General features: G+C 35.7%; 1 protein-coding gene across 2 annotated transcripts in view; it reads right to left on the bottom strand.

Annotated features, from left to right (window-relative positions):
* Positions 1-18,731, bottom strand: part of PLCZ1 (phospholipase C zeta 1) — a 44,327-nt gene that overhangs the window by 21,101 nt on the left and 4,495 nt on the right. For both annotated transcript variants that reach the window (XM_050324524.1, XM_050324523.1), the window contains exons 4-7: positions 12,191-12,392; positions 10,451-10,595; positions 8,487-8,642; positions 868-1,113 (exon numbers count right to left, since the gene is read on the bottom strand). In XM_050324524.1, coding sequence (XP_050180481.1) covers positions 868-1,113; positions 8,487-8,642; positions 10,451-10,595; positions 12,191-12,392 — 749 coding nt within the window. The remainder of the gene's footprint in view (positions 1-867; positions 1,114-8,486; positions 8,643-10,450; positions 10,596-12,190; positions 12,393-18,731) is intronic.

Raw genomic sequence — 18,731 nt, 5'->3', positions numbered from 1 at the left:
ACTGCCAGTTTACTCACATTCAGGTAATTAGAGCATGATGTGGCTGGATACAGAGTGAAGCTTAGTGTCTTTAAAAACTTGAACAAAGCAGTTTGAATCCTGATAATGCACCAGGTTCCCATGGTAGAGAATTATACTTGCTTAAAAATGCAAGTTAGGTTCAATTTTAACTTTCAAAAAGAAGATCACATCCAATCTTTACTCTCTCTTTCAGAAATAATACTTAATGTTAAGTCTCTGCATGAAAAATGTAAAAACACCTTTTCTATTCTAAGTGCTGAAAAAATGTTTTAGCACAACCAAACATTTCATGCATAAATCCAGCACAGAAGAAAATGGGGGAGTGGGAACTCTTCAAGATCTCCAAGGTAGACTGGTGGACTTCAGGAAGAAATAGTTAACTCCGTCTGTCATCATCAGGAACTGCTACAAGTGTTCTCCATACATAGCTCCAGGAGGGCCTTGGGACCAATAAAATATTTGGGCAACTTCATCTTAGATCTATTGTGGTACTGAACACCTGGGGCAAGCACAAGACTTGAAAGAGAAAAATGCAGTGGAAGCTCAAAATGGGAGCACAGGGAAAGGTTGCCTTTTATTTGGATACTAAGATGTGGTCCAGCTTGGAGTTTCTTGTAAGAAGAGGAAAACTTTGAAACAGTGAGCTAAAACATGTCATTTCAAAATGCATTGTTCTAAGTTATATTAAAGTCTAGCTTTTAAATTTAGTCTCTATTAATACATATATTGCATAGTCTCTATTAATATTATTATCTATATAATAATAAATTCCTTCTTCTTAAAAGAAAAAAAAAGAAGCTGACATACATCTATGTGTTCTCTATATTCAATCAAGACAAAAGTTACCTTTGACTTTTTTGGAAGTGGTGAGGATGTACTTCTACGATCTCCTCTTCTTTTAGAGGGACTCCTGGATTGGTAAAGAACAGCTGTTTCCTCTGAGTCATCATCAGACATCGAGTCAGATAAGTCTTCAGGGTCAGCAACAGTGTCAGCAAGAGTCTCAGCACCAGTCTCATCATCCGTCCTGAGCATACCTTCTTCAAGTGTTCCAATTTTTTTATTTTTTATCAGAACTTTGAATTTTAATGCCTGTAGAAAAGAGGTGAAACAGCAGGAACTAGAATTTTGTGTGGATTAATTGTAGGCTTTCATCTCTTGGTATTGTTTAACCCATGTTCAAAGTTGTTTATTAAGTATAATGAAGTGAGATAACAAAATGAAGTAAAGATAGATATCAGTGAGGGAAAAGCCAAAAAGAAGCAAACCAAACAGAATCTGGGGATCAAAGCACATGACAGAATGTGACTGTCTAAACCCATGATAGGAGAAAAGGCTCTCCACCACAGTTACACAGATGCCGAAACCATGAAAAGATAAAAGTAGGAAGTGTCAGAGGTGATGGCCAGGTAAGGCATAGATTGTATATTTTTTTACTACAATCTTAAATATATATATATATAGATAGAGACATGTATCTGATGCTAATTTGGATGTTATTTTAGCTATTATTGCAACTGCAGGAAATTTGTTGCACTATCTGATTAGTGCCTTTGTGCATATCTGTCTAGTGCACCAAACTAAAACTTTTTTGTTAGTTTACAGTGGATCCTCATGTTCATCTGATCAGGTAAGTAACAGAGTTTTCTGATTTTCCTAAGCAATTTCTCTGGTTTTAAATGGGCATGTTTCAGCCTAATAACGTAATGTAAAATGCAGGGGGAAATCATTAAATGAAATCAATTCTTAGAACATGGCTTTCACCTATGCACCTGAATCCTATGAGGATATATTTCCCTTAGATTTATGAAATAACATTCATAGTAAAGGAGCTATTATGTAGCAGACATTCACCTCTACAGCTGTACACAGGAATTGTAAGTGAGTAACAGGACGTACTATCATTCTCAAATGAAGTGATCCACAAAAATATTCCTTAAGTTTCATAAACACTAGTGAAAAGGAAGTTTATAATGCTGGGAAGGTTACAGAAACAGGGAACAAATAATCTCACAGTAAATGAAAGGTAACTGACATGTTGTATTTTAAAGTATCCATTAAGTACAGATGATACAAACATATAAAACTAAATTCTATAATGGAAACTACAGCCATAGGCAAGGAAATAGACATTCCAGTTATTTACATAGCAATCTCCATTGCTCATAATCCCCTCATCAGTTCAGATCTTGTGTTAGTAGTTTGCCAGTGTGCCAGTGGAATGAGATACCCTATGCTTAATATCTATCAATGCCATGCTGCTGTAAGATTTGATTAGTCTCTCTGCACTGGTGACTCAGAATAAGGATGCCCTTTAACATTTCCTTCATTTCTTATTGATGCACTCATTTTTTATCCCTGCAATATTTTTAGGAGCGTTGTAATATGATTAATGCTACTCATAATTTTTAAGAGTTCTGGATTTTCCTTTGCATGTTCCTGCTTCCCAATATTTAAAAGCAGTTCTGTCCACTTTTGGTGTTGTATTTTGCTATTTGTAGGTAAGATTTAAGCCTACAAATTAAAAAGAACAAAAAAAGGACCTGGTATATAATGGAAGGAAAACCTTTCTATGGCTGCATTGCTGCCTCCTAGATGTAAATTTACTTTAAGTAAAAAAATGCCATAGCATGTGTGTATGAGCCTGTAAAAACGGGTCCTGGTGTTTGAAGTCAGTTTCTTAAATTCTGTTTATGAACTATCAGCAAAAATGTAAATACCCTGAGGAAGGACAAGTTTTTTAAGGTTTTTTCTTAAGTTTTTACAGAGATAACGTTTTAAATCATTAAAAACATTTAAATATTTTCAAAAACCATTACAGAGAATACTCTAGCAATATGAAATTTTGCTATTATTTGGCCAGAAGCAAATTCCAATAACAGTTATCCCAAATCACAGAAAGTGAACCCTGAACTGAAAAAATGGCACACCAAGGATTTTAAGTTCTAACTTCAAATGTATCTTCAAAAAAAAAGACCTATGACAAATGCATGGTTACAAAACCACTGACTGTGTGAAATTGGAGTTCTTTAACTGGTAATCAGCAGTGCTAAACATGTAGCACCTTTTTCTCCAAATGTCCAAGTCTTTTAAAAGAGCTGAAAGGTCCTTTAATGAGCTGAAAGTCTGAACATTTATTTTAACTTCTCCTTTCTAGTTTTGATATGAAAGGCAAAATATGTTAGAAATACATTTGCTATGAACTTCTATATAAACTGTAAGCATAATAAAAAAATTAAATATGTAAAACATAATAAATCTTCCCTAGAGCATAATGGGACTTCAAGGCTGGCATAAGCAAAAGCCTCCAAGTACCATCAACTGGGACAAATATTTACATAATTAAATGAACAAAACTTATTTCTTGTACATTCTGCTTAACGTGATGTACAACACAAATCAGAACAGCTGAAGTTGACTCCAAGACAAAATCATGGATTTGGATCAGGCAAATCCACCTAACTGACCACTGCAATTAATGTACAAAAGGACAAAATTAATTCCCCAGAAATGTAGAGAATAAACTCTGGTTTTGGGTGATGAGTATTAAAAAGAGAATAACAACTTCCCCTATTTAAATTTAGCATGTAGTTTTCTCTTTTCCTAACCAGTTGTAGGTGCTTAACTAGAGGAATATCTAATCCTGAAAACCTTGCTGAGTAACAGGTTTAGAATCAATATAAGTTTTACATAGTTTTCTAGTTCAAGACTTATGCAATACCTCCTGTGAAGCCTAATATAGGGATAACTCCTAAGATAATGACAACATTTCTTAAGTAGGACTGTTAAAAGCACCCAACACCAGCATTCTTCACTGATTCAAGAAGAATCAGTAAATATGTGGATGGATGTCCTAGTGGCAACTTATAAATCACAGTTATGAAGACAGTTGAAATCAATACTACCATCAGTGTCTGAGCTCTAGTTAAACAGATATTAATTGTATCAGGAGTTTCACTTTAGCTATCTCATAACAAGTTTTCATACAACAAATTTACCCAGGGAGATGACCCTGACACTGAAAATTATAGTCCTGTATTGTGCTTCAGTAATAGACTTCATGTAAGTCTGGTCCAAGGCTAAACAGCTGTACTATATCAGAGATGACTTTCTGCCTAGGCAAGTAAATCTCTGGTGGATGGATTGGAAGGAAATCCAAAGGTTCATTACAAAGAAAGATGGTTACAGGTTGGTCAGGCTAATTAGTATAGTTTGCTTGGGGCCTTCCTGTGCAAATTCTTTACCACAGTTCAAGGTTCCAAGATACCATGGATCCAATTTTTATACAGAAAATAAACCATCAGCCTAAGACCTACCATGATTTATGATACAAAATATGGTAATTTTTTGTTTTTAATTATCTTCTGAAGTTCTTTTACAATACAGGAAAATTATCAACAACAGGAAAGTGACTTTTACATGTTTAATACATTTGTGGGAAAACCATGTTCCTCGAAAAAGACTGTAGAGTGTAATGCCCAGAAACAGTATAGGAATCATATGAGTCTTCAGTAAGTTCTCACTAGAACCTAGAGAATCCAGAAATTTTATGATAAACAATACTGATTTTCTTATTTTATAGATCATCACCAAGGCATGTTACATTTTCAACATCTTTCTTCTCATTTTTGTAAAGAATAGATACCATAGGCAGACTGAAAGGCAAAACAGTGGACTAGAAATGTTTTGACTTGCTAAGAAGCAAAGATATTCCCAATGCAAAGACTTGGTCAAAACATTTGCATACTGGACTTGTAGGTCAAAAAAATAGGAATGAATCTCATCACTGAAGCAACAAAATTAGACATGCTAAAGCAGCCTTGGTCTTGAATTTCTCAGTGAAAATCTTCATGTCCTAGTTTTTCAATAACAAGGAAATAAGATTATAAAACCCTACGATGTTATACAAGAGAGGTAGATAGGGGGATGGTTAAACTGAATACTGAATCGAACAGCCACAGGTTAATCTGACCATTACCATTTTGTCAGATGTTACAGTTAGTCAGTAAGAATCTCTTTGCCACAGATCATAGACAGCCAGGTACAACTAAGTTTTGAAAGTTTCTCAGTGCAACAGGTAGAAGGGTGCAGTAGTGCAGTAGTAATATGAACACACACTCCAATATCATATCTAGACATTGAAGACTTCAATACTTGGTTCACCAAGACTGGTGCATTCTAGGAAAACAGACACCATGATTCTAATAACTGAGGGGAAACCTTGGCAATCCTGGCCAGAAATGCTTCTGAACCACCACAATACAGTAACTGATCTTGCAGCTGTGTGATAAACATTAAAGACAACTTGTAAAATAACAGTGGTTGCCACTTCACTTTCAGTCAACAACACATCAATATCTCATTCCACTTTTGTGACAGAAAACCTGCAAATAATGGAAAATTCCTAAGTATCTTTTGTATATATTCTGTCAGCAGTGTAAGGCAGTTTGATGTACTACAAAAATAACTGAGGAACAAACCTTCATCAAAAGCATCAATGTGTTTACATTCTTTTCTATGTTGCATTGGGGGCTTACTTATTTCTTTCAATAGCATTCAAACTTCATAGAGAGGGCGGATACAGAGGAATAAGTAAAAACTTATTTCTTCTTGGATTCTAATATTTTCTAAGTTCATCTACAGACTGCTGCATATGACACTACATTCTGTCACTTTATATCAGCATATCACCAGGACTGCTGGTGCAACTGGCAGGGATCTCTGGCACCAGCCACTGATGTCAAATGTAATTTGATGTGGGAACTGACTCAAAGGATTTGACATTCCAGTGAATGTTAAAGGAAGTTCATGAAGTCTCTTTAGGAGCACCACAGTAGGCAAGATGTGAGGAAACAATGGCAGTGAGTCTTTTGCTTTGGGTGCAAAATTATCTGCTTGGGAAGGAGGTGAAAGAGATTGATTAAGCTTAAGAGTAGTCTCAGTTTCTCATTGAATAAAGGGTGTGTGAAAGGAAGAAACAGAACAAAAGTCTTCCCTTCTCTTTCTTCCACATGTAGAGAAAGAATCGTATTTTGAGATGCTACAGAATACAGTATTATTCCAGGAAATTAACAGTACTAGTATAGTCAGCTGGAAGGGTGCATATATGGCTGAGGGCAAAGAATTAAAAAAATCTCTTTTCCTGAAATTTCCGGGGGGGTTTTCTCAGGGCAAGCAAGTATTAAGAAAAAGCAGAGATCAACAGTGTTCAGTGATCATCCAGTTTTCTTTTTCTGGATCTCCTTAGACCAGATTTTGGAAAGGTCCTCTTGGACCTTTCACTTAGACTTACAGTGGTAGGAGACATCATTGCATGACCAGTGGTCCAAGGAAACATCTAAGAATGGGTTTGCTCTGCATTTTATTCCTTCTTCCTGACACACACAGTCACATCAGCTGGCAATGGTATAGCTCAAAACCTTCTTGGAAAAGGGATTAGAAGATTGACCAGACACCAGAGGAGAAAATAATTTCCAGCAAAGTCTTCAAAACACAAAGATCTAAAAAGAATCTGTAATTGGCAGAAGTTTCTATGAAGTGTTTGGAGAAACTGTGGTATCCCACTTCACGAACAGACAAGAGAATCATTTGAAGAACACTGAGATGGTTTGTTCCCTTATGTCACCAGTGTTCCATCTTGAAAAAAGTGGAAGAGTAAACCATATAGAGGACAGCTTTTTTTTTTTTTTTACACTAACTGTGAATCCTTCTCACACATAGCATTTTAAATTCATCATTTATGGTTCTGTAACATCTCTTTTGCACTGCTTAAGTGAAGCAGGTTGAAGACCAAGTTCAGCATCTGACTTACTCAAATGAAAATTATTTTACCCAGGTTTTGAGTATACACAAGGTCCCAAGCCTTAAAGTTGTGATACCACTAAACTCCTTTTGAAAATGGACCAAAAGGGGTTCTTCAAAAAGATGCTCCCCAAAAGTCAAGTTGACAACTCAATTTACAAGTTCAGTCATAGCTGCATATTTCCATTGCTAAGTAAAATCCTATTGATTTTTCTTACATGCTTGATCAGGGCAGCTAAAATCCTAATTTTTGCTCATTCTCAAGATATAACAATTTATTAAATTCAGACTTCTGTAAACAGCTGGGGACAGTGGCATTATTTAGGTAATCCTTAAATCTCACACAGATGTGTAACGCATCTCACATCACTTTAATATTAAAAGTTTAGGAGAATGAATCTCGCCTGAACAGCATTTCTATATTTATAGACCCAGCAATGCATTTTCAGGCAAAAATTCTACAGAGCTTACATATGAAAACTCTAAGGCATGGGAATATGAAGAATGAATTCCCTGGGTCGCAGTAGTCATATGGTAAGGGACACACCTCTTAAAAAGTCATGTTTTTAAGTATGTGATTCAGTGACTCCAAGATTCGTATGCAGCACAGTGATTTTGTGCTTGATACAGACACCATATGATCCTTGGACAGGTAAGACACTGAATCCAGTCATGCTTCGAGAAGCTTCAAAACAAACCCTCCTGTTCAATATAAGTTATATTTTTTTCTATGTTACAAAAAACTTTCAAAGTTTCAAAGTGATATTGGACACTGTGATATTAAAAAATGTAACGCTACAACAACAACAACAAAAAACTATGTTGAGTGAGAAATTTATATAATAAATATATTTACAACTACATGGAAATATAGCAGTATGCATGTTTCTTTAGTATATCTTTTGGACACATCTCTTAAAAATATTTTTCCTTGATACATCCTTAAAATCCCTTTGTGTGGGGGTTTTTTTCCTTGTGACAGTGTTTCCTCCCCATATTTTCATTTGCATTCTTTTTCAATTACCGTAAAAAAAACAAAAACAAAAACAAACAAAAAACCACAATATATTTATCACTGACAAGATTGACAAGTCTAAATAAGTATTTTGGATGTATGCATCGTGCCACAACAGATTTTTAAAAAAACTTTTGTCCTTGAAAGATAATTGTGTGCAAAGACTGGAACAATGGGAATTTATTTGTTTTAGTTTGCAATAAAATTTTCAACACCCATCTAATTGCCTTGTCTGACTTCATATCCCAGGGGTCTGAAGCCACCAGCTGAGAAACAGTCTCAGGGAGAAACACACTGAGAAAGAGAGAATGTGTTTGCAGTAGCAGAAATCAATAAGAAAGTTTCATCACCATTGTTGTTGCCAAAAAATTTAGATTCGGATTTCCATTTCAATAACATGCTTAAATTTCAGGAATTTCCTTCAATTTAAACAACAAAAAATAAATTAGCAGATAACAGATACACTAGCATGTATTTTTCATGTGGCTTTTCTGTCCTGTTTAAATATTTTTGTGTTACTATCTGAGGTCTATTTCAGACACCAGAAGTGTTCCATACATTCAGTTGCAGAGAATTAAGAACAAGCAAACAAACAAAATAAATACATCTTTTTCCATATCTTTCATAGAGAAAAGTGCAATCTTATTACCTCAGGAGAAGGTAGTCTAGTCATCTCTGTCTCACCACCAATTGGTGAAGTAAGAAGTTTGTCACCCAGAATACTTTTTAAACACTCTGCCATTACTTCCTGTTGTTTAGGGCTGCAGTGGTTCTCCAAAGACAGTACAAGTGGATAGGCAGATGACTGAAAATATAATTTAAAGGTTTTATTATTCATAAATAAAAAGAGGATCACTTGCTTTTGCAAAATATCTTATTTAAAAGTCCCCTTACCAATCTGTATTTTCCTTTATTTTCAAATGTTCAGAATATAGATCAGTTGTTCCAGGTTAGTAACACAATATAAAGGCTCACAGTATTTATGGAAAAGAGAAAGCACAATTGAAGAAGAGAAAAATGTATCTTCAGGATGTAAAGGGGGGTTAAATCAGGGCTAGACATATACAGAGGTGTAAAAAGAACTCTTTGGTTTTTAAAAGGTAAAATCAGATTCTAAAATTAAAATTGACGAAGTACAGCAGGATTAAATGTCTTTTGCTTTAGTTTAGGACATATTTTAATTGATGACATTTCAAGCTGAGTATCCTTAAAGCTTGTTCAGAGATCACTGCCTTTACATGAACAAGCTATGCATCTACTTTGTTCATAATATCACGAACTTTTCTTGGGACTCTGCATGCTTTGCTCATCACAGTACTCAAGCAAGACAGATAGAACAAGGGAAATTGAGTAAAAATCAGAGAAGAGCTCAAATGAAACATGTCCATTTAGACTGTATAAGTTAATCTCATAACTTGCCAGTAATACTGGTGGTTACTGAAAACAAAAACTCTGAATAAAATCTTTACTTGAGCAGGACCTAAATTGTCCGTTTCTAAGGGAAGTGCTATTTTTTTTACTCTGTCTTCACACTTGTCCCCTGAGCATTTGCTATTGACTATTAATAGAAGCACAGTTAGTATGAACCATTACCTATTGTGATTTTATCATCTTACTCTAACTTGCCCCTGTGAAATGAAGTTTGGATTAAGTACAACATGTGGTGGATTAGCAAGAGCAGGAGAGTTATATCTAATGGGTTTTGAAGAACAGTGAAATAAAACCATGTTTTTTATTTCACTTTTAAAAACAGAGGTGAATTAAATTGTATATAGAAATCAGAATAGAAAAAAACACAGCTTTGATTAACACTGAGAAGGCTATAAACATACATGTGTAAAAATCCATATAAATGTACGATCACAGATATATACATTTAAACATAATGCTGGCCTGAATTCAAGGGTTGTCTTAATTTCATTCAGGACTTATTGGAGCAGGAGTTTTGCCAGAAACCTCTGCAAGAGCCTGAGACAGTGCCAAAAACTCTCCACCTTTTGCTGCTTTGCCAGAGATGGGCAGAAGGGACACTGCCCTTACAAGTCACCTGACAAAAAGACATCAGTAGCTTGCAACCCTCATCAGGTTCAACACTTAAAATAAAAAGGGAGGAAATGGAAAACAGAGTAAGTCTGAAACTCAGTTATAATCTATAAGCTATATTTTGTCTATTTCATAAACTCAGACATAGGATATAAGATGGACTGATAGCAACAGAAGAGTAAGTGAAGCAAAAAGATTTAAAAGTTATAAAGGAGTAAAACCCCAGACTGATTCTGAAGTAGTTGTTCACTTTACATTCAGTCCTTGATTAAGGGAACTCAGGTGAGCATTCCACCTAACAAAGATCACCTGAACTCTTTGCAGCAAGTTTGGTTTATAATCATCCAGCAAAATATGTTTACTCTTCCTTTAAAAACAAATTAAAAACAAATGAAGAACAGATAGCACAATTTTCCTGTGATTAATTTCTGCCCACTGCCACAAGCACTGCCTCTGTTTCTGATTGTTTTACCCTGGAGAATCTCCGACAATAACCAGGCCCCTGGGCTTTGTTAAAGCCACCATCACATCGTAACCAACCTACATATACATACACGTGTATAAACGTACCATAAAGGCATACTTGTCAATCACATGGATTACAGAACGAAATGGAATTTTGCTGGTTAAAGTGTGGCCGTGGTACACAATGGGTTCATTGTTGGAGCCATCCCAGCAGTCGATCTCCAGGCAACGACACCCTTTCAGGAGAGCACTTTGGAAGAATAAAAGAAACAATTTTACGGTCAAAAGAAGGATATCAAACTTTTTTCTACAAGTTGCTGTATTTCTGTTTACAAGCCACATCAATTAATTACCAAAAAAAGAGCCTCTATTCTTTTCATCATAAAAAAAAAAAAAGAAATCCTATAGAATTATACAGATATGAGACAGAGCAATACTTTCTGTTGTTTACCTTAGGTAAGTTAGGTAATAAACTATATTGGAGCATTAAAGAGTAAGGGATTACCTGAATAACCTTCATTAAGAAAGTAAAAAAAGAGGGTAAAAGATTTCAGTAAAGGAATTGTGGAATAATGGCAAACTGCCACTTAAAATAGAAGAATAAATGGGCTTTTCTATTACTTTTCCAGGACTTGCCTGCAAGTTTGAGGATCACTGTACTTAAAAATAAGAGCATTGCACTTAGAGAGACAGGTTGTTCTTGGTCTTTATGTAATTCAGTTGTTCTACGCCCACCTTATTTGTAAGAGGGAGTGCTAAAGTTTCTTAGGTGCCTTAAATTTACTGGTTTAATTTTTAATATGCTAATGAAATCCCTTAAAGGTCTTAGGTCTCTAACATTTGCCTGGTAAATAATTGAAACATTTCTTCCAGATTATTTTACTTAATTACCAACCTATCTCTTACATGCTGCCCTTCACATTTACAACATCTCAAAGATGCCTCTAGCTGATTTTAGCATTTTCCTCACACTAACAGCAGATAAAGATGAAGAGATGGGGGTTTATACCCTCTATGTAATTACTTTCAGCAAGGCAGTGTTAACATCATAGAATTTTAAATACTCCTAGAAATTCACTAACGTTTCTGATGATTACAAGTCATTCTAGAATATTCAGAGAGCCACCAAAACAAAAAAAAGGTTGAGATAGATGACAGTTCCAACTGCTTTCATGTCACTAACGTAGTACAAATAATAGGAATGGTGGACACTTTTCTTCCAAGTTCTTAATACTTTCTGCCCCTCTATGTTGCTGTCATTACACAATTCCTTTTCTTCTTCCCTTTTTTGGCAATAAGGCATCCTGATCATCAGGTCATCATCATCCTGGAGTCATACACTGCAAGATCATTCTCCCTCCTGGCTACCAGAGTGCCCATGTTTTGTTGTTGTTGCTGTTTCTAAACTTGCAGCATGCACTGATCACAGATATCCTTGACATGCTCCAACACACTGTGCCCTTACATCCTATATACTGATCAGATTAGAGATTGCCTGGAAATTTTATATTTGTAACAGGGAGTTATTTACTTTTGCATGGCATGTTGAGATTAAAAACTGATTTAATCATATACTGTGCGCCATACTATAGACTCCATTTGCTGAAAGGTTGATTTTTTGAGGTGTAAGTGAAAAAAATAGATTGTTTCCACACTATGAACAGATGGTTTGGCAAGTATATTGAAAAGTCTATACACAAAATCAAATACCACTCTCCCATTTTCAACTTGTATCTGTGACGGCTTCGTTCCTGTTTGCCAAGTAGGATTATACATGGCTTAGTATTCATTTAAAAAAAAACAGCCAAAGGATGTTTAAAATATTAAAAATCAATATCTAAATACCTGGTATATCCCCACAGATGACTGGGTCCCCTTAGCTGGTCAGATATCAAGTAGGTGTTGTGGGAAGATGAAATAAAATAGTCACACAATGGGTGGTTCATATCTTGGTAGATGGTCTTGTGCTGGATCTTAAATATCGAACATTCTTCTGAGTTCATGTACCTTACAAATCCTTCAAATGACATCTGCTTTTTTTTCCTCACTGGAAAAAAAAAAAAAAAAAAAAAAGGAAAAGCAAAATATCTCTGATGTGAAGCTAAACTGACAGTTTATATACTTTCCATAATTTTAACAGTCAATTCTGAACACTGCTAAAGGGTACTCAGCATAACACTTTCCTGCAATTTTAAAATTCCTAACAAACATACAGACACAAACGTCAGATAGGCCCGATTCTGGGGCTGAAGTGATGTGGTTCAAACTTCTGAAAGGAAATAAATGTGCTCTGACATTTTTATTCTTCTATAGACACCAGTAAGAAGAGTTTACAGTAGTCCTTGCTGTTTAGTTTTAGAAGGTAATGTGCATTAAGATAACCTTTTTTTCTCTTTTTAAAAGAACAGGGATTGTTCTCCAAAACATCAGTCAGAAGCAGCCAATATAATCTTGCAAAAACTATGATTCCTAGCACCAAATGTCCTTCTCAGTGGTGAAAAATTCCAAATAAATACTGATTAAACAATGTGTAGAAATATTTGAAATAAAAATAGCATCGTAACAAAAGAAATTACTGCCCAGACAGATGAATTGCAAATCAAGGTTATTACATTACTGTATTTATAACAAAATGAGCTAATTGCCTACATAACAGTGATAGTCATCCCATTTGTTTTGGTTTTAACCGATCTAATGACAAGTAGAGCCATTACACTGCCAACTGCTGCTCCCAATGTCATGTTTTGAACGTAATCATTTTGCAAATGATATAATCTCAAAAGTCAGCTTTGCTTCAAAACAGAGTTTGAATTAGTGAGGGATTTTACCCATTCTGACTGTAAAATAACCATTTTGTCATCATGGTAGGCTAGTGATATATAAGCATTAAGTAATCCAAGATTACCTTATGTTAACAATAACTTACAGATCCATTTATACAAACCTAGGGGGAGGTTGGGAATGGAAAAAAATAAAGGAAAAAAGCCTGCACAAGAATCCCTTTTCTGACCTCTTTATTCTTAATACAGCTATAAGAATCAGAATTTATGAGCTAGAATTGCAGTTATCGATCTTCAGTATGTGTACAGACTGAAAGTTTTACACCTGAATGGGAATTTATAGAAAATAATTATTTCTAAATTACACAGGTTTTTGAAGTAGAAAACTTGCAATGGTCTAATTAATAATATTAGGCCAATAATATTATTGGATTGGACTTAGGTAGTGCATCAGGAATTTCTCTGGTCTTCTTTTAACTAATATATTTGCAGAATGACATGGCTACTCTGTTGACTCTTGATAATTGTATCTTATTTGGTATCCTGACTTTGATTTGTCCTCATGCACACCTTATGTTGTTCAATGCTTATAGGAACTGGTTTAACTTTCTACTTTCTGGGTCTTTAAAAAGCCGATTGAATTTTTTTACGTGTTGCTCAAAACAGAATCCATTCAATGTGGATGCTTTCTCTATAATGAATTACATGAATTGTAGACTTAATTTCTTAGAAGTGAAGGCTTCTCATCAATGATACCTAGTTTTCATTTATTTTTCATGGTCTATATATTTATCTCTGTGACTAAACATCAAGCTGGTCACTTTGTGCATGTGTGAGGGGGTTGGCTATTTACTAATAATTCTTACTTTTATTTACTATCAATTCTTCCTTTTTTATTGTCCTGCATTTATCTTTTAAATTACTGAAAAATACTAACTTTCCAAAGTTTTGCTTATTTTCTGAATTATTTAGGAAGCTTTCCTGGCTGTTCCTGTCATTAACAAAAGTTAACTATAACATTCTCCAGAAGAGAAATTATATGTAGATAAATAAGCTCATGACCATAAACCCCCCAAAATAAAAGATCTTTGACTTCAGTAAAACACTCAGCTCACGTTTCTAATCAAAGGAATAAAAATCTTTGTATTTGTACACAGCTCATTACAGGCCCTTACATTATACTGGCTTATATTTAATTTTCTCAGGGATCTGTAGTTGCTGTCACTGAACTGCACCCAACTGAAGTCACCACGTTACTGGAGAACTACAAAGTTGGGAATTGATCAGACCTGCCTGCAAGCAGGAGAGAGTGGTTTTGCACTAACAATTCACAGAATCATAGAATCACTTGGGTTGGAAGGGACCTTAAAGATCATCTCGTTCCATCCCCCTCTGCTGTGGGCATGGACACCTTTCACTAGACTAGGTTATTTAGAGCCCCATCCAGCCTGGTCTTGAACATTTCCAGGGACAGGGCATCCACAACTTCTCTGGGCAACCTGCTCCAGTGCCTCACCACCCTCCCAGTAATGAATTTCTTCCTGATACCTAATCTAAACCTACTCTCTTTCAGTTTGAAGCCATTCCTCACAGTCCTATCACTGCACACCCCTATAAGAAGTCCATCTCCATCTTTCCTGTGGGCTCCCTCCAGGTACTGGAAGGCTGCAATTAGGTCATTGCATTGCAAAGCCTTCTCTCCTCCAGGCTGAACAAACCCAGTTCTCTCAGCCCTTCCCTATGGCAGAGGTGCCCCACCCCTCTGACCAACTTGGTGGCCTCCTCTGAACTCACTCCATCAAGTCCATGTCCTTCCCATGCTGGGGACCCCAGGGCTGGAGGCAGCTCTGCAGGTGGGGTCTCACCAGAGCAGAGCAGAGGGGCAGAATCACCTCCCTCACCTGCTGCCCACACTGCTCAGGATGCAGCCCAGGACACATTTGGCTTTCTGGACTGTGAGTGCACATCGCTGGCTCACACCCAGCCTCTCATTCGCCAGCACCCCCAAGTTCTTCTTGCCAGGGCTGCTCTTGATCTGTTCACCCTCCTGCCTGTATTGATACTGGGGATTCTCCCCACCCAGGTACAGCACCTTGAACTCGTTAAACCTCACGAGACTCCCATGGGCCCAGTTCCGTTCTGGCAGCATGGGCAGCTCTGTGAACTGAGACATGCAAAAGACCTTCACGTGTACATAAATGACATACCATTCCATAAAATAAGAGCTCTGTCCTATCTTTGTCTGATGAAGGTACCAAAACTAGTTAGAAGTGGAAGGGTGTGCTTTTTAAGTTCTAAGGATTAGCAGAGTCATACTATTTTCTGACCATTTACAGACATTTCCTCCTTCATCTCCATAACTATTCTGCAATGAAAAGATACTTTCATCAGGGCCACACATTTCCTCCTGAGAGGAACATCAGTCTTTATCTCCATTATCATCCTTTAGCAGTAGTTAGTGTGTACACATATCCGTTTGGTGTAGAAAGAAAAAGAGAAGCCAAGAAAATATTTTTTCCTCTTGTCGCCCCTTTTTGTTTACAAAGTTCAGTGCTTTTTTTTTTTTTGCTTTCCTCTTTTGGATAGTCTGGAATATATTTTATTAATTTTTTTTCCAAATCTAATTTTAAAAAGTGGGTTTCTTTATTCCTCCTGTTAAGGTAAACTCCAGCTCTGCCACATATGCAAATACTGTCATATCAGAGAGGAATTATAGGTATAGCCTAAGTATTTGAAAGACTTGGATTACACGATACATTATTTTTAGACATTATTACATTCTGCTTTCTAATTTATCTTGGAACTATTTTGAAAGTATAGTGGGGATGAGAAGACTCTGAACTCAATTTGAGACTAGGAAATGGAGAGAAAGGTGTTTTCCACGTTTGTAATGTATGTATGTGTTCTTTGATTCCCAATAGCTAACTTAGTAATTAAATGTATATGTTACTTGGCCCACAATTATAACTGGTGCATACTAGAATAAATATCTGAGCTGCAGTGGAGTTTTCTAAGGGCTCATATCCCGTAATTGTCTTCTTCTGTTGAAAGCTTTTCCTGAGACTGGATATTTACACACTCTTTCACACATCTGAATTCTTGTGTCTCATAAATCCAGAGGCAGGCATTGTCTTAGTTGAGATTTTGTTGAAATTTTTGTTTTGCAATGGCCAATGGGATCAAATTTTCTCTCCTACAAATGAATGCTTTTCCATCTTGCTCTGTCTTTCACACACTCATGCACACACACACAAAAAAACCAAACAAACAAAAACCCCAAACAATCAACAACAAAAACCCCAAACAATCAACAACAAAAACCAAATCAAACCAAACAAACAACACACCAAAACAAACAAACAAAAAAAACCACAATCCGACAAAATTTAAAAGACTGTATATCCTAGGAATAAACTGAAAAATTTTTTTTAATTCATAAATACTTTCTGGATTACTCAAACTCTTCATCTGGCAGATGCTTGTATTGTTATTTACAAAGTAAGCAAGTTTTTCAAGACAGGATTGTATTTTTGCCCTGTTTTTGTACTGCTTAGCAGGAAAATAGAGAGACAGGAGCAGAGTCTTTGAATGGCACTACACTGTAAATAATAGTGGGATGCACCTTCTTATCTTCAGTGTGCCTCAAACCCTATCCATGTAAATACTGAATAATGAGCAAATTTTTTTTAGAAAAGAGATACATACCAAGCTTTTAAAAGAAGGTGCATTTAGCTGACATGTTTTCTTGAACCTCATTTAATGACTCAAGACTTCTATTCAAAATTAATAATAAAATGGAGAGATAATGAAATATTTGTGTGAAATAAAACTGACATTTGGATGTTAGTAAGACACAATTGTCAGGTGTGAATCACATATTCATATTTTGTGATCAATTCCACGAAAATTATTCTCTCTGCCAAAATGCAAGCTTTTAGCACGTACCAAAAAAAAAATAAATCTCTTAATGCAGCATTTTGCCATTAGACACTTAAATTGTACAATAAAAAGGGAAGTCTAATGTATTCCACACTATTCCTGAACCAGCTACAGTACCCTCAGAGAGTTAATTCAGAGCTATTTGGCTCAATAGCACTGGAAAGTCTTCTCTCTCTGCACAAAAGTTGGGGATGTATTAAATGTTATAGATGGACTTATCAAAGCTGCATATAAAATCTAGTCACTGTTTTCATCTTAATCTTGACATACAAGTGCTATCAAGTTTATCAGATAATGGTTATTACTATTAGCAGACCAGTCAATCAAGTGTCAAAATCTGCCCTTTTCCCTTTCTGCAATACACAGGACAAGGACAGCAGATGAGTCCAACAGATCATCCTGATGAAGGATATTCTGTACCAAATTCAGAACGACAGTTACACAAAATGGTCTATCACAACACCACATGAATCATTTATCACATCAATCATAACTGGAACTTTCCAGTAAATATGTTTGAGTGGGAGTTTTAGTTCCCTCAAAAGAGCATTGAACAATACAGCTATTATTTCATTTAGCAAGATTATTTCCAATTACAAGACAAATAATTTTATCACAGATGAAGAAACAAACAAGAATTTGGCTCAGCATCTGAAATTTAAACCAGACATGAAATTAAACCTGCGGAAACCCAGTTGGTATTTAGAAATGTGTTTTCTAATGGACTAAAGATTTTTCATTGTTTAACTCTGTTATAGCTTTTAGTTTTCCCATCAAAACAGATAACACACACAAAAAGGAAACTTTTAAACTTATAATTTATACAACTATTTAGTAAACATAAAAGTCCTCAGAAAGAGTAGAATATATTCAATAAAATATAGTCTGATTTGAAAGGCAACCTTAGGGAGTAAAGGCATAAGGAATCGCATCATGTGTAGCTGTTACTGGACAGTAAGTGTCTCTTCAAGTAACTCATTGAAAGAGTGATCCATTTTCTTCTTCTACCACAGCATCAGCCTAGATACGTCAGGGTTATTATCCCAAAAGAAATACTTTCTCCTTGGGTTTATTTTTTATAACCAGTTATCAAATCCACCCATTTTCAAAGACTGGGAACCAAGGAAACTGAAAAATTAAACACCTGAAATTCATATTCCACTGAACAAAGTAACAGCTTGCAATAAAATGCATTTAGGTCCTTCTCATAGCTTAGTTGGAGATTTTGCCTCAAGTTATGTTGAGTGAAACTCAGCAGAAATGTTACACCACAACTTGAGGCAGCTTTCAACAGCTGAAGGATACACCTTACAGATTCATAAACCTCTCCTCATCTCAGAATTCTCATGATTCAGAAAGGCTGGTCACAAGGATCTTACATGGGGCTTATTCTGCAAGTAAGTCAAGGGGACAAGTCTTGCCTGTGGCCCTGCATTATCAGTAAATGACTCAAGGGAGTGAAGACAGTACAATGAGCAGACAAGTAACATGGCAGATAAGAACCATAAGAGAAACAAATTAAAAGTGTTCTGTAATGACCATCACTGAGCTGAAGAACAGAATACATGGAAGGACAAGTGAAAAAGAGAAATAAATGACAGAAAAAAAGAAGAGAGCAGAGAAAGGATAACACCATGAAAATAAATTAAAAAACAGAAAGAAATAAT

Source organism: Myiozetetes cayanensis, unplaced genomic scaffold, assembly GCF_022539395.1.
Source record: "Myiozetetes cayanensis isolate MyiCay16 unplaced genomic scaffold, myiCay2020 scf3, whole genome shotgun sequence".
Taxonomy (NCBI): Eukaryota; Metazoa; Chordata; class Aves; order Passeriformes; family Tyrannidae; genus Myiozetetes; species Myiozetetes cayanensis.
Note: the sequence above shows the minus strand (reverse complement) of the source record. Positions and strands in the feature narration are given on the sequence as shown.